This window comes from Electrona antarctica (assembly GCF_951216825.1).
Source record: "Electrona antarctica genome assembly, chromosome: 21".
Taxonomy (NCBI): domain Eukaryota; kingdom Metazoa; phylum Chordata; class Actinopteri; order Myctophiformes; family Myctophidae; genus Electrona; species Electrona antarctica.
The window spans coordinates 1,727,022-1,744,624 of NC_136802.1; the positions used below are offsets into that span (position 1 = coordinate 1,727,022).

The following is a 17,603-nucleotide window of genomic DNA, read 5'->3' on the forward strand; positions in this document are numbered from 1 at the left end:
AGTTTTTAGATATTTCAGTATTTCAAAGTGTCCATGGACTCCATGATGTCATGGACACTGGACTCACTTCCTTCCTGGACTACATGTTGTCTCAGTAAGACAGGCCCCTCCCCCTAGTGGACCAAAGCATTGTGGGAATTGTAGTCCAGGAAGTAATTCAGCGAGCCCAGTGTCCATGACATCATGGACACTTTGACAAATACTAAAATATCTTAAATCACATTATATTATGCACATAAAAACCCCAGGAAAGTATTTATTGTGTCCCAAACATCCTTAAAATAAGTTATGGTTGCAAAAGGGGTAAAGTGGGCAGGAACCTCTGTTGGTGTTTAAAGCATTATGTTATACTTTAGCTATTGAAAAATAGCAGATCTACAAGCTCATAGCACGGCACTCGGTGCCACGCTATGAGCTTGTAGGTCTGCTATTTTTGAAAAATCGTGAAAATGTGGCACAAATCTTTGAATATATAATCAGAGCGAACGTTTTTAACTAAAATCTTTGCTTCTGGGGGGTCCCTGGAACAACATGTTTTCAGATGGGGGTCGGCGACCAATTACAGATAATTCTGGGGGTCCTTGACATGAAATATTTTGAGAACCACTGACACAGAAACATTTTTTTTCAGAAAACTGTCAGGATTTAGAAGACATTTTGTAGAATCGTCCTCAGTTCTAAATGGGTTGAGATTGTAAATGCTAAATGGAGCATTTAGATAGCGCTTTCAGCGCTATGTATGCACTATATAAATTGTGTGTGTGTGTGTGTGTGTGTGTGTGTGTGTGTGTGTGTGTGTGTGTGTGTGTGTGTGTGTGTGTGTGTGTGTGTGTGTGTGTGTGTGTGTGTGTGTGTGAATAAACACTGTAAAGCACTTTGTAGTAAAGTGCTATATCACTCCGTTTATAGTGCCATGCAGTGCGTTTAGTTTAGTTGGAGCAAATCAACTTGAAACAGACGAGAGGTTTGAATTCAGCCTCATAAGAGAGAATTCTCTCCATCCAGATCTATAGTCGTATATGTTTTATTCAGTCACTCAGTGTCATATATTCACGTCCTCAGCCATATTTACCACATCACACACTTTCACTAGTAGGAACCTATAGCGAGCTACTCCTGAAAGAGACTTCTGTGTAGCTCTGTTATGTTATGATGAGTGACTATAGTAGCTTAGCTGACGTCGAAAAATAAATAAAAAGTCTTCTGAAATAATATATATTCAAAGATTTGTGCCACATTTTCACTATTTTTCAAAAATAGCAGCCCTACAAGCTTTGGTGCACTGCTCCTCCTTGTGGATAGGGGGAGGGGCTGTCTTACTGAGACAACATGTAGACCAGGAAGGACTACATGGAAACTGAAATACTGAAATATCTAAAAACACATTATTACCCACATAATATGGGTGAATTCTGGGCAGGTACGAGGTATAGGTCTATGTGGGTGAGTTCTAGGCCTATAGGGTGAGTTATAGGCCTATAGGGTGAGTTCTAGGCCTATAGGGTGAGTTCTAGGCCTATAGGGAGTTCTAGGCCTATAGGGTGAGTTCTAGGCCTATAGGGTGAGTTCTAGGCCTATAGGGAGTTCTAGGCCTATAGGGAGTTCTAGGCCTATAGGGTGAGTTCTAGGCCTATAGGGTGAGTTCTGGGCCTATAGGGTGAGTTCTAGGCCTATAGGGTGAGTTCTAGGCCTATAGGGTGAGTTCTAGGTCTATGAGGGTGAGTTCTAGGCCTATAGGGTGAGTTCTAGGCCTATAGGGTGAGTTCTAGGCCTATAGGGTGAGTTCTAGGCCTATAGGTGCCATCCAGGGAAATCATCATTATCACTTCTTTGTATCACTATTAGTGTTGATGCTTTGTTTGCACTGCAGCTGCACTCATTAAAATAAGGAAAACAATGCAGTGTATGGTATGGTCTCTGTGGCCTCATGGAAACAGAGCCATTATGGTCTCTGTGGCCTCATGGAAACAGGGCCATTATGGTCTCTGTGGCCTCATGGAAACAGAGCCATTATGGTCTCTGTGGCCTCATGGAAACAGAGCCATTATGGTCTCTGTGGCCTCATGGAAACAGAGCCATTATGGTCTCTGTGGCCTCATGGAAACAGAGCCATTATGGTCTCTGTGGCCTCATGGAAACAGAGCCATTATGGTCTCTGTGGCCTGATGGAAACAGAGCCATTATGGTCTCTGTGGCCTCATGGAAACAGAGCCATTATGGTCTCTGTGGCCTCATGGAAACAGAGCCATTATGGTCTCTGTGGCCTCATGGAAACAGAGCCATTATGGTCTCTGTGGCCTCATGGAAACAGAGCCATTATGGTCTCTGTGGCCTCATGGAAACAGAGCCATTATGGTCTCTGTGGCCTCATGGAAACAGAGCCATTATGGTCTCTGTGGCCTCATGGAAACAGGGCCATTAGGGTCTATGGTATGGTCCAGTGTATGGTATGGTCTCTGTGCCTCATGGAAACAGAGCCATTATGGTCTCTGTGGCCTCATGGAAACAGAGCCATTATGGTCTCTGTGGCCTCATGGAAACAGGGCCATTATGGTCTCTGTGCCTCATGGAAACAGAGCCATTATGGTCTCTGTGGCCTGATGGAAACAGAGCCATTATGGTCTCTGTGGCCTCATGGAAACAGAGCCATTATGGTCTCTGTGGCCTCATGGAAACAGAGCCATTATGGTCTCTGTGGCCTCATGGAAACAGAGCCATTATGGTCTCTGTGGCCTCATGGAAACAGGGCCATTATGGTCTCTGTGGCCTCATGGAAACAGAGCCATTATGGTCTCTGTGGCCTCATGGAAACAGAGCCATTATGGTCTCTGTGGCCTCATGGAAACAGAGCCATTATGGTCTCTGTGGCCTCATGGAAACAGAGCCATTATGGTCTCTGTGGCCTCATGGAAACAGAGCCATTATGGTCTCTGTGGCCTCATGGAAACAGGGCCATTATGGTCTCTGTGGCCTCATGGAAACAGGGCCATTATGGTCTCTGTGGCCTCATGGAAACAGAGCCATTATGGTCTCTGTGGCCTGATGGAAACAGAGCCATTATGGTCTCTGTGGCCTGATGGAAACAGAGCCATTTTGGTCTACGCTCAAATCTTGCAGATGTGCTTTTTTTGTATGCTTGTTTTGTTCGGTGGTGGAAAGTAACTAAGTACTTTTACTTAAGTACTGTACTTAAGTACAATTTTGAGGTATTTGTACTTTACTTTGAGTATTTCCAATTTCCAGTACTTGTACTTCTACTACCACCACTACATCTCGGAGCCAAAATTTGTACTTTGACTTCACTAAGTGCGTGTGCGCGTGCGCGTGCGCGTGCGCGTGCGCGTGCACGTGCGCGCACACAGATGGAATGTTTTTTTTGAGGGCTGGATGGAAGGTCCAGAAAGTGTTTAGTGGTCCAGAGGTCAGGGCTGGACGGTGGTCCGAGGACCCGCCAAGCATTCACTCTCTGTTCCCAGAACGTATCCACTCTCTGGTCCCAGAACGTATCCACTCTCTGGTCCCAGAACGTATTCACTCTCTGGTCCCAGAACGTATCCACTCTCTGGTCCCAGAACGTATCCGCTCTCTGGTCCCAGAACGTATCCACTCTCTGGTCCCAGAACGTATCCGCTCTCTGTTCCCAGAACGTATCCACTCTCTGGTCCCAGAACGTATCCACTCTCTGGTCCCAGAACGTATCCACTCTCTGGTCCCAGAACGTATCCGCTCTCTGTTCCCAGAACGTATTCACTCTCTGTTCCCAGAACGTATCCACTCTCTGGTCCCAGAACGTATCCGCTCTCTGGTCCCAGAACGTATCCACTCTCTGGTCCCAGAACGTATCCGCTCTCTGGTCCCAGAACGTATCCACTCTCTGGTCCCAGAACGTATCCGCTCTCTGTTCCCAGAACGTATCCACTCTCTGGTCCCAGAACGTATCCACTCTCTGGTCCCAGAACGTATTCACTCTCTGGTCCCAGAACGTATCCCCTCTCTGGTCCCAGAACGTATCCACTCTCTGGTCCCAGAACGTATCCCCTCTCTGGTCCCAGAACGTATCCACTCTCTGGTCCCAGAACGTATCCACTCTCTGGTCCCAGAACGTATCCACTCTCTGGTCCCAGAACGTATTCACTCTCTGGTCCCAGAACGTATCCACTCTCTGTTCCCAGAACGTATCCACTCTCTGGTCCCAGAACGTATCCACTCTCTGGTCCCAGAACGTATCCACTCTCTGTTCCCAGAACGTATCCACTCTCTGGTCCCAGAACGTATCCACTCTCTGGTCCCAGAACGTATCCACTCTCTGGTCCCAGAACGTATCCACTCTCTGTTCCCAGAACGTATCCACTCTCTGGTCCCAGAACGTATCCACTCTCTGTTCCCAGAACGTATCCACTCTCTGGTCCCAGAACGTATCCACTCTCTGTTCCCAGAACGTATCCACTCTCTGGTCCCAGAACGTATCCACTCTCTGGTCCCAGAACGTATCCACTCTCTGGTCCCAGAACGTATCCACTCTCTGTTCCCAGAACGTATCCACTCTCTGTTCCCAGAACGTATCCACTCTCTGGTCCCAGAACGTATCCACTCTCTGGTCCCAGAACGTATCCACTCTCTGTTCCCAGAACGTATCCACTCTCTGGTCCCAGAACGTATCCACTCTCTGGTCCCAGAACGTATCCACTCTCTGGTCCCAGAACGTATCCACTCTCTGTTCCCAGAACGTATCCACTCTCTGGTCCCAGAACGTATCCACTCTCTGGTCCCAGAACGTATCCACTCTCTGTTCCCAGAACGTATCCACTCTCTGTTCCCAGAACGTATCCACTCTCTGGTCCCAGAACGTATCCACTCTCTGGTCCCAGAACGTATCCACTCTCTGGTCCCAGAACGTATCCACTCTCTGGTCCCAGAACGTATCCACTCTCTGGTCCCAGAACGTATCTACTCTCTGGTCCCAGAACGTATCCACTCTCTGGTCCCAGAACGTATCCACTCTCTGTTCCCAGAACGTATCCACTCTCTGGTCCCAGAACGTATTCACTCTCTGGTCCCAGAACGTATCCACTCTCTGGTCCCAGAACGTATCCACTCTCTGGTCCCAGAACGTATCCACTCTCTGGTCCCAGAACGTATCCACTCTCTGGTCCCAGAACGTATTCACTCTCTGGTCCCAGAACGTATTCACTCTCTGGTCCCAGAACGTATTCACTCTCTGGTCCCAGAACGTATTCACTCTCTGGTCCCAGAACGTATCCACTCTCTGGTCCCAGAACGTATCCACTCTCTGGTCCCAGAACGTATCCACTCGGAAAAGAATTATACTCTACTTAACCGATTTTGATCTGAGATCAGATTCTAAAAATGTCTTCTACATCCTGACAGTTTTCTGAAAAAGCTATGTTTCTATGTCAGTCGTTCTTCGATTTTTCAAAAATAGCAGACCTACAAGCTCATAGCGCGCCACTCGGTGGCGCGCTATGAGCTTGTAGATCTGCTATTTTTCAATAGCTAAAGCATAACATGATGCTAAAAACACCAACAGGGGTTCCCGCCCAAAGTGGGTTAAGTAGTAAAAGTAGAAAGAACTGTAGTAGAACTGTTTGTTTTGTGTTTGTGAGTATTATTGTGTTGGAGAGTTTTGACATGATGTATGTGTGGTTTGTTGATGGCCTATAGAGTAATGTCTTGCAGAGAAACGCTTGAAAAGGTTCACTTCTGTGGACTCTAACATCACAACATTACACTCTAACATTACAAAGTTTGTAATGCCTGTAGATGCTTTGTAGATCGGCTATTTTCAGCATCTAACCAAGTGCAAAATGACCTACACTGGATCTCTTGTCCACTTGTCAGTCCCTTCCTATACCATTTTAGTCTAGTTTTTATTTGTTGACGAAATTGTCAATATATTTAGTCTTTAGTTTTAGTCATCATAGCTTAGTTTTTATTTAGTATCCATTTAGTTTTCCTCAGTGAAAAAAGGCAGTCGACGGACATTTGCCTCTGAGACGTAGTGGATGGATTGATTGATTGATTGATTGATTGATTGAAGTATTTATTGACAGTTTGCAGAATAGGTCCATTTCCAGCACAACTCAACACAGAGACTGTTAACTGTGGACGACACCATAAAGCACTACACTGGTTAAACCCATTTAGGCCTGACATCGAAATAAATAAAAAAATCTTCAAAATCCTGACAGTTTTCTGAACCCACTGTATCAGTGGTGCTCAATATTTCATGTCAAGGACCCCAATTCACCATAACATTTAGAGACGTACAAATATACACTTAATAACAACAACACAGGAACTAATCTTAAAAGGAGGTAAAAAGGGAAAAGATAATAAATATACAGTGTAGGGGAACAGAGTGGGGGGGGGATTGCAGCCGTCCGTAGGTGACCTTTGAGAGTGGTTTTGAAGGAGTCTAGGGATTCACCAAAGTAACGTACGTGTAACTAAAGCTGGAGTAAAAGTATAAAGTATTTGAAAAATAATAAATTATAGTACTCCTCCCACTGTGATTGTTGTTGCTATTTGCGGGTTGCGTGCGTGCGTGCGTGCGTGCGTGCGTGCGTGCGTGATGTGCGTGCGTGCGTGCGTGTGTGTTTTCTCTGGTATATGTTTAAGCAGTACACTCTGCTCTCCAGGAGATGATTGGATGATGTCTGTGGTCCAGAACACTTTCCCCCATTTGGCAACAAACGGCTCGTCCACCAGGCTGGCTTTCTGTCCTGTTTAGTTTGCTCTTTTTTGGGTTTTTTTTTTAAGGAAGGTTTGTATTGAAGGGGGAATTGAGGATAGGAGGGGGGGGGGGGGGTCAGTCTCACCAGAACAGGCTGTTCTTTGATAGTCTAGTCCATTTAGACCTGAGACTATAGATTCTACCAAATCTCTTCTAAATCGTGACAGTTTTCTTGAAAAACCTCACGTTTTCTATGTCAGCGATTCTCAAACTATTTCATGTCAAGAATTATCTGTATTTGGCCTCCGACCCCCCCCCCCCACCCATCTGAAAATATGTTGTTCCAGGCCCCCCCCCCCCCCCCCCCAGAAGCAAAGATATGACACGAGTTAGAAACCTTCACTGTGAAAGAATATAATATTCAAAGATTTGTGCCACATTTTCACAATTTTTCAAAAAAAATAGCAAACCTACAAGCTACGAGCTTGTAGATCTGCTGTTTTTCAACAGCCTTAAAGCATAAAATAAAGCTTGACGTGGTGACCAGCTGTATGAGGCGACACAGACGTCGTCTTCAGGTCTGAATGGGTTAGAAGACAGTGTTGTTGTTGGTGTTGCGTCACCGTCGCTTCTTGTCCTGCTCTGGAGTTAAAGCTGACCTTATTTTAGGTTTTATGCCAAGCCTCTCGCCGTGTGTGTGTGTGTGTGTGCGTGTGCGTGTGCGTGTGCGTGTGCGTGCGTGCGTGTGCGTGTGTGCGTGTGCGTGTGCGTGTGTGTGTGTGCGTGCGTGCGTGCGTGCGTGCGCCTGGGACTCTGGGTACAATAGACTAGTTCTCATGCACTCCTTGGGGTGTACATGGTGCATTAATGTAGCGCTTTTATCCAAAGAGTTTTACACAGATTGTGCAACATTCACACACACTTTCACACACCGATGCCAGAGGAAACCATGCAAGGCACCAACCTGCACATCAGGAGCAATCAGGGGTTCAGAGTCTTGCTCAAGGACACTTCAACACTAACTCTGGGGGAGCCCACAGGGTTCGAACTGGCTACCTTGCAGGCTTCACATCCGACCACTCTACCCCTGAACCACTGACCACTGACCCCCTGAACCACTGACCACTGACCCCCTGAACCACTGACCACTCTACCCCTGAACCACTGACCACTCTACCCCTGAACCACTGACCACTCTACCCCTGAACCACTGACCACTGACCCCCTGAACCACTGACCCCCTGAACCACTGACCCCCTGAACCACTGACCACTGACCCCCTGAACCACTGACCACTGACCCCCTGAACCACTGACCACTGACCCCCTGAACCACTGACCCCCTGAACCACTGACCACTGACCCCCTGAACCACTGACCACTGACCCCCTGAACCACTGACCACTGTAGTGGGAGTTTCAAGATGAGAATACCTTAAAGAGCATAGGAAGCAAGGCTTCCACCTGTTGATTGCCTGTCAAGATGACCCATGTTTGACCATGTTGACTGACCACTGACCACACCTCCAATGTATTCTTGTTCCTTCATTGTGTATAAGAGGGACGCATGTGAACAGCTCTGGAGGATGGCATACGTGCAAGTTTCCCTGGGCTGGTACAAACCACTCCTTGTAATAAACGTGACATTGTTTCAGTCCACTCTTCCCTCGATTATTTCTTAAAGTCTCTGTTATGAGTATTAATAATCCACCACAATTATGGCGCTGTGAGCAGGGTGTTTCTACTGTCCGTCAGCATTTTCTTTTTCAGATTATACACCACCCAAGTGTTTTTTTTTAGCCAGGTGCAACCTGGCTAAAAGTACATGAAAACGATTCAAGAGACTTTATGACGTGAAGAAAATAAAAATAAAATCAACACTGGTTGCACAGCCTAATTATGGAGCCTGTTTTTGACACCGAATTAACTGACCAACCAGACCACAGGAACGCAGATCATGACGCCCAATCACAAATCACCCAATCACCATCAGCCAAATGGTTCACACTCATTTGTAACTGTCTGTCTGTCTGTCTGTCTGTCTGTCTGTCTGTCTGTCTGTCTGTCTGTCTGTCTCTCCAGCCCTGAAGACGTGCAGCCCAAAGCAGTTTGTCTGTAAGGACGCAGTGACGTGCATCTCCAAAGGGTGGCGCTGTGACGGCGAGAAGGACTGTCCTGACGGCTCGGACGAGGAGCCTGACGTCTGTAAGTCTCTCAGAACCAGAACCGTGTTAATGTTGACGGCCCGCCGGGCCCGGCCCGGGACTCCAACCGTATGGGTGTCCCAACGCCGTTATCCACTAGGCTAAACGGGAATGTGTTCACAACGCACATTCACCAAAAGTCCCTTTGGGGGAAAAGTTTCTCTCCCTCCCTCCATCCCTCCCTACATCCATCCATCCATCCATCCATCCCTCCCTCCCTCCCTCCCTCCCTCCCTCCCTCCATCCATCCATCCCTCCCTCCCTCCCTCCCTCCCTCCCTCCCTCCATCCCTCCCTCCCTCCCTACATCCATCCATCCATCCCTCCCTCCCTCCCTACATCCATCCCTCCCTCCCTCCCTCCCTCCCTACATCCATCCCTCCCTCCCTCCCTCCCTCCATCCCTCCCTCCCTCCCTACATCCATCCATCCATCCCTCCCTCCCTCCCTCCCTCCCTCCCTACATCCATCCATCCATCCATCCCTCCCTCCATCCATCCATCCATCCAGCCATTCATCCATCCATCCATCCATCCATCCATCTTCAACCGCTTATCCGTAGTCGGGTCGCGGGGGCAGCAGCTCCACCAGAGAGCTCCAGACTTCCCTCTCCAGAGAAACATTAGTGACTTCCTCCTGGGGGATCCCGAGGCGTTCCAAGGCCTTAGCAGAGATTGAGTTAAATACTGCCTAATCTGTTCCTCCCACTGAGTGAGTTAAGAGTTCTTAAAGCAGTCATTGGTTGACTGCGGGACGAGAGATTGATTGACAGGCAATTAGATTGGATTTAGCTGACCGTGGAGGGATCAAACAATGGCTTGTTTTATCAGACCGTTGAGCGAGAGAGTAATCTAGTAAGAGAGTGGCGACACGCTTTGATCTCGCCGCAAAGCGGGCGCCTGTGGGCTATAGTTCCAAACATTGGAACTATCCCATTGAGACACAGCGGGGTGCTATGGGCTATAGCTCCACACATTGGAACTATCCCATTGAGACAAAGCGGGGTGCTATGGGCTATAGTTCCACACATTGGAACTATCCCATTGAGACAAAGCGGGGTGCTATGGGCTATAGTTCCACACATTGGAACTATCCCATTGAGACAAAGCGGGGTGCTATGGGCTATAGTTCCAAACATTGGAACTATCCCATTGAGACAAAGCGGGGTGCTATGGGCTATAGTTCCAAACATTGGAACTATCCTATTGAGACAAAGCGGGGTGCTATGGGCTATAGTTCCAAACATTGGAACTATCCTATTGAGACAAAGCGGGGTGCTATGGGCTATAGTTCCAAACATTGGAACTATCCCATTGAGACAAAGCGGGGTGCTATGGGCTATAGTTCCAAACATTGGAACTATCCCATTGAGACAAAGCGGGGTGCTATGGGCTATAGTTCCAAACATTGGAACTATCCCATTGAGACAAAGCGGGGTGCTATGGGCTATAGTTCCATACATTGGAACTATCCCATTGAGACAAAGCGGGGTGCTATGGGCTGTAGTTCCATACATTGGAACTATCCCATTGAGATAGAATGAGCACTTCGGGAGCCAACGCCAGTGTCACCACTCTCTTGAGAGAGAGAGAGAGAGAGAGGGAGAGAGAGAGAGGGAGAGAGGGAGAGAGAGAGAGAGAGGCTTTACAACACTTCTAAAAGCCAGAGTCTCTCACTGTTAACACTCCCAACGCGGATCGCGTATCAATACGTTATCAATTAATCAAACGTCGGGTGCGGATCACGTATCAATACGTTTCAATCACTTTTTTATAGAATACTTTCATTCATCTTTTTACCCACCCGGACAATGAAGAACCATCGCCCTATCATTGCTGCTTACTCCCGCTCACGTGATCAGAAAAAAAAACAAAAAACAAAAACCCCCCTCCCCTCCTGAAAACAGGAGGGCTGGCCGCTTTACGTGTAGAAGCCAGTTGAACGCTGAACGGAACGCTGCCTATTGCCTAAACACATATGCACCAGATCGGCATTGCAATGCATAACATCTGCAACACACATGGACAGATGCATGTTTCCTTCTTCATACTGTAGCGACCAAACGATCCCCGAGCCTACAATACTACCACAGTATCGAGGGGCCGCCACGACAAGACAGTGTTCCGTTGGTGGATCACGTATCGCCATGCAGAGCCGTCATAATCGGAGATCGCTCAGACGTGTGATTGTAACGCTTTTTTATTCATTATAATTGTAGTGATAAGACCGCAATGAACGCGTCGGGGACGTAATCGACCCGGGTGTAATGTATAACGAACTTTTCCGCGACCTAAACCGTGGTGTTGTCATCTGTGGAAGTCATTTTTTCCTTCTCGTCGACATCACAGCCGGGTGACGCTTTTTCCCCCCTCCATCGCCCCCAAGCTGCATGCCCATAGCCTGGCTTGGCCAGCCTCATAGCGGGGATTCACTGAAGATTCTTCCCCGGAGGAAACATCAGTGAACCCTCGCTATGAGTCTGGCCGTGCCAGGCTAGCATGCCCAGGCATGTTCCCCTACACTAGCTTGAAAAACAAAATCAGCTGATGACAAGGCGTCTCACCGTTATACTATAGTTCTGAACCGAACGGTGGAATGGGACTTTTTATAGCCGTACGGATCAAGACTTTTGCTGCCCAATGTGCCCATGACCCCCCTCCCCAATGTTACTGCGATCAAAACAATGAAAGCAGTGAGATAGATTAGGCGAGGCGGCAATCATCATCAAAAAGAAAGCATAGTTATGAAGGTTTATAGTCAGACATTGACAGGCAGATATAACAATAAACACAATAAATATGCTATACATCCTATACATCGAATGAAAGCCCTGAATGTGTACTTTTACGAGGAAAACAGTAAACATTGATCCCATGTACAGTTTGTCATAAATTGGATACTGGGTGGATGCACATTGCGCCCACCAGATATAACTGCAGAGAAGACATGGACCCGAACTCAATATTCACAAAATAAGGCCTATAGCGACATATAAATACTATATACCGTATGAAACAGAAGACTCTCTGCTTTCATAAGGAAAAAAATTGTACTGTAATAATAAAAAAATCACACCCCTGTGAAGTGAGCAGTGCAACTCTACTTCTCTACTTATTCACTACAGCTCGCTATATACGGACTGAGGCAGAAAGTCATGTAAACCTTTTATTTACAGTTTGGTCTGTAAACTTCTACTGTAATAATAAAAATCACACCCCTGTGAAGTGAGCGTTGCAACTGTTCTGTACTTATTCACTACAGCTCGCTATATACGGACTGAGACAGAAAGTCATGTAAACCTTTTATTTACAGTTTGGTCTGTAAACTTCTACTGTAATAATAAAAATCACACCCCTGTGAAGTGAGCGGTGCAACTGTTCTCTACAGTTGCACCGCGCAACTATAAAGAACAGTTGCACCGCTCACTTCACAGGGGTGTGATTTTTATTATTACAGTAGAAGTTTACAGACCAAACTGTAAATAAAAGGTTTACATGACTTTCTGTCTCAGTCCGTATATAGCGAGCTGTAGTGAATAAGTACAGAACAGTTGCAACGCTCACTTCACAGGGGTGTGATTTTTATTATTACAGTAGAAGTTTACAGACCAAACTGTAAATAAAAGGTTTACATGACTTTCTGCCTCAGTCCGTATATAGCGAGCTGTAGTGAATAAGTAGAGAAGTAGAGTTGCACTGCTCACTTCACAGGGGTGTGATTTTTTTATTATTACAGTACAATTTTTTTCCTTATGAAAGCAGAGAGTCTTCTGTTTCATACGGTATATAGTATTTATATGTCGCTATAGGCCTTATTTTGTGAATATTGAGGAGTTCACGTCCATGTCTTCTCTGAAGTTATCTGGTGGGCACAAGCTGCATTCAATAACCAATTACTGTCTAACTGTAGATGGGATCAATGTTTACTGTTTTCCTCGTAAAAGTACACATTCAGGGCTTTCATTCGGTGTATAGGATGTATAGGATATTTATTGGGTTCAATTTTATATCTGCCTGTCAATGTCTCTGACTTTAAACCATCCATAACTCTGCTCGCTGTTCAAGATAACCACTTCCAGGCAAATGCAGGTGTTGCAAAAAGGTCAATATCTCCAGAATGGAACATGGTAAAATCAAAATGTATTTTTTTAATTGAAGTGGACAAGTTCAGCTTTCTTTTGATGTAGGCGTGTGATTCTCGCTATAAGAGAACATTTTACTGTGGGCCCCCGAACAAGGCCTTTGTGCAATGTTAAACGGCAGCAACATCCAAATAGGCCTGTTGAGATCTTGCAGCAATCAAAGTGTTAACACCAGAGAAGGTTGTTTTAATACAAATAAAAACAGACGTGAACTGGTTGGTGTTTTTACAACCCTCTGTGGGTTGAAGGGAGACTCTAGGACCTGGGCGGTGTTTCCACAAGATCTGTGGCTCTAGTCTAGACTAGTCTAGTCTAGTCTAGACCAGACCAGAAGCTCTGTGGCCAGACGAGGAGGGCAGAGAGTTTTGAGGAGAGAAGAGCAGAAAAACAGAGGTCTGGAACTCATTAGAGAGAGACTGAGCCTCAGAGCAATGGAGAAACCTGCTGTTTCCACACAACCTCCTCTCCTCTCCTCTCCTCCCCCTCAAGAGCCGCGTCACAGGGCCCACTTTTTGTAGTTCTTTGTAGTTTGTTGCCTGGCACAGGGAAAAGGCCGCCCGAAGATACGCCTGGCTTTAAATGTGATAAAAGGCTTAACCTGTCCAATCTGCTCCAGCACCCAGGGTTGAGGCGCGTTGGTAGATTTATTCCCTTTGTTATAAAATGATCTGTTAGTTCTACTGGATCTCTTCTCCACTAGTCCCTAGTTCTACTGGATCTCTTCTCCACTAGTCCCTCCCTGACATTTAGTTCTACTGGATCTCTTCTCCACTAGTCCCTCCCTGACATGTAGTTCTACTGGATCTCTTCTCCACTAGTGCCTAGTTCTACTGGATCTCTTCTCCACTAGTCCCTCCCTGACATTTAGTTCTACTGGATCTCTTCTCCACTAGTCCCTCCCTGACATTTAGTTCTACTGGATCTCTTCTCCACTAGTCCCTCCCTGACATTTAGTTCTACTGGATCTCTTCTCCACAAGTCCCTCCCTGACATTTAGTTCTACTGGATCTCTTCTCCACTAGTCCCTCCCTGACATTTAGTTCTACTGGATCTCTTCTCCACTAGTCCCTCCCTGACATTTAGTTCTACTGGATCTCTTCTCCACTAGTCCCTCCCTGACATTTAGTTCTACTGGATCTCTTCTCCACTAGTCCTTCCCTGACATTTAGTTCTACTGGATCTCTTCTCCACAAGTCCCTCCCTGACATTTAGTTCTACTGGATCTCTTCTCCACTAGTCCCTCCCTGACATTTAGTTCTACTGGATCTCTTCTCCACTAGTCCCTCCCTGACATTTAGTTCTACTGGATCTCTTCTCCACTAGTCCCTCCCTGACATTTAGTTCTACTGGATCTCTTCTCCACAAGTCCCTCCCTGACATTTAGTTCTACTGGATCTCTTCTCCACTAGTCCCTCCCTGACATTTAGTTCTACTGGATCTCTTCTCCACTAGTCCCTCCCTGACATTTAGTTCTACTGGATCTCTTCTCCACTAGTCCCTCCCTGACATTTAGTTCTACTGGATCTCTTCTCCACTAGTCCCTCCCTGACATTTAGTTCTACTGGATCTCTTCTCCACTAGTCCCTCCCTTACATTTAGTTCTACTGGATCTCTTCTCCACTAGTCCCTCCCTGACATGTAGTTCTACTGGATCTCTTCTCCACTAGTCGCTAATTTTACTGGATCTCTTCTCCACTAGTCCCTCCCTGACATTTAGTTCTACTGGATCTCTTCTCCACTAGTCCCTCCCTTACATTTAGTTATACTGGATCTCCTCTCCACTAGTCCCTCCCTGACATTTAGTTCTACTGGATCTCTTCTCCACTAGTCCCTCCCTGACATTTAGTTCTACTGGATCTCTTCTCCACTAGTCCCTCCCTGACATTTAGTTCTACTGGATCTCTTCTCCACTAGTCCCTCCCTGACATTTAGTTCTACTGGATCTCTTCTCCACTAGTCCCTCCCTGACATTTAGTTCTACTGGATCTCTTCTCCACTAGTCCCTCCCTGACATTTAGTTCTACTGGATCTCTTCTCCACTAGTCCCTCCCTGACATTTAGTTCTACTGGATCTCTTCTCCACTAGTCCCTCCCTGACATTTAGTTCTACTGGATCTCTTCTCCACTAGTCCCTCCCTGACATTTAGTTCTACTGGATCTCTTCTCCACTAGTCCCTCCCTGACATTTAGTTCTACTGGATCTCTTCTCCACTAGTCCCTCCCTTACATTTAGTTCTACTGGATCTCTTCTCCACTAGTCCCTCCCTTACATTTAGTTCTACTGGATCTCTTCTCCACTAGTCCCTCCCTGACATGTAGTTCTACTGGATCTCTTCTCCACTAGTCCCTCCCTGACATTTAGTTCTACTGGATCTCTTCTCCACTAGTCCCTCCCTGACATTTAGTTCTACTGGATCTCTTCTCCACTAGTCCCTCCCTGACATTTAGTTCTACTTGATCTCTTCTCCACTAGTCCCTCCCTGACATTTAGTTCTACTGGATCTCTTCTCCACTAGTCCCTCCCTGACATTTAGTTCTACTGGATCTCTTCTCCACTAGTCCCTCCCTGACATTTAGTTCTACTGGATCTCTTCTCCACTAGTCCCTCCCTGACATGTAGTTCTACTGGATCTCTTCTCCACTAGTCCCTCCCTGACATTTAGTTCTACTGGATCTCTTCTCCACTAGTCCCTCCCTGACATTTAGTTCTACTGGATCTCTTCTCCACTAGTCCCTCCCTGACATTTAGTTCTACTGGATCTCTTCTCCACTAGTCCCTCCCTGACATTTAGTTCTACTGGATCTCTTCTCCACTAGTCCCTCCCTGACATTTAGTTCTACTGGATCTCTTCTCCACTAGTCCCTCCCTGACATTTAGTTCTACTGGATCTCTTCTCCACTAGTCCCTCCCTTACATTTAGTTCTACTGGATCTCCTCTCCACTAGTCCATCCCTGACATTTAGTTCTACTGGATCTCTTCTCCACTAGTCCCTCCCTAACATTTAGTTCTACTGGATCTCTTCTCCACTAGTCCCTCCTTGACATTTTAGACTACTACTGTCTTTGTATTTGTTGATGAAATTGTCGATATATTCAGTCTAATTTTTAGTCATTGTAGCGCCTAAACCCCATTATTAGGCGGTACTGGTTGCCAACAGCCAGGATTGAAGTTATGACAGGTGCTCCAGGAAAGTGATGTCCAAACATGTCCATTCAGTTGAAGTATATTTATTAGCTGCCAAAGCCCTATACTTTTACATATAAATAAACAAGTCAAAAGAATATACCGGTAGACAATGAGCCCTCCAAACACTGTCTAAAAACTGTTTGCCTTTGCATGTCAGCAACACCTGCACCTGATTAGGGCCAGGGTTAAATACCCCTCCCTGTAACCAAGGCAACCAAGGCCTTGATTGGCAAGTCCTTCAATGACAGCACAGAATAGATGCATGACTCAAATGGCTCTTACACACCCACCCCTAATTGCTACTGGTGTGAAAACAGAGAAATTCAAAACATAAAAAAAACAAAGAGCCATTAAATAACAAAATGACATGAAAACAAAATGCAACATTTTTAAGGCAATAACTCAGACAATATTCATGATTGCAATAACCAAACTCAAATGTTAATCTGTAGGACAAAAGGCATTTTTATTCAAGTCTTTCTGCTTTTATCCTTTTCTTTCTCGAGCTCTGCCACCTTCCTTCCCTCCTCTTTCTTGAGCTGTGCCATTTTCCTTTCTTCCTCTTTCTTTGGCTCTGCCATTTTTCTTTCTTCCTCCTCCTTGAGCTTTTAGCTGGTACCTTCTTGGTGGCAGGCTTGACTTTCTTCTGCACTTCCTTGACAACTGCAGGCTTCTTTGGTGCCACCTTCTTTGGCCTTTTAGCTGCACCAGGTTTCTTTGCTTTCACAGCTTTCTTAGCAGCAGGCTTCTTCGCCTCTTGTGTCCTCCTCGGAGCCTCAGCCTGGTGAGCCTGCTCCTCCTGTGTCTTCAGAGACTCACCACTGTCTCTGACATAATCATGACCAGCAACACAACTCTCAATATCCGAAATCATATCATCATCACCAGGGCAACTTGAACTTTGACCATAGAGCCATCTGTACATTCCATCCTCAATCCATCTGTCCATTTCATCCATAAAACAGTCAAAACTCTGCGTTTTTACTTTGTGCCATTTTGGAAGAGCATTTTCGGCTTCATAAGTACTCATGAAGTTGCAATATATATCTTTAGCCTCATTTAAATATTGCTCATCGTTCCACCAGGCAACATCTTTTGGGTTAGACAGCTTGAGCTTGTACCGCTTTGCCCTACTGTCCCTTTGCAAAGTGTCAATATTTTCAATCAAATCTTTGTGAGTCATTTTGACCACAGCCCCATCACCAGACTCAAGTTCAACACCATTGTCATTTGTTGGCTGCTTGTAAGCGCAAGTTTGCGCCTCACCTTTCTCCATGAGGAAAAGGTCAATGGTTCATGTTCAATATGGTTTGTCACAACACATTATTTGCATCGGCGGCCCTGCACCGCTGAAACGTACCACACTTTCTCTTGGTGAAG

At 46.2% G+C, this 17,603-nt stretch overlaps 1 protein-coding gene across 1 annotated transcript in view; it reads left to right on the forward strand.

Moving 5' to 3' along the window:
- LOC306913789 (low-density lipoprotein receptor-related protein 1-like) overlaps positions 1-17,603 on the forward strand; it is a gene marked incomplete at its 3' end in the record, with an annotated part of 277,756 nt that overhangs the window by 13,646 nt on the left and 246,507 nt on the right. Inside the window, exon 2 of the mRNA XM_079490601.1 lies at positions 8,775-8,897. Coding sequence (XP_079346727.1) covers positions 8,775-8,897 — 123 coding nt within the window. The remainder of the gene's footprint in view (positions 1-8,774; positions 8,898-17,603) is intronic.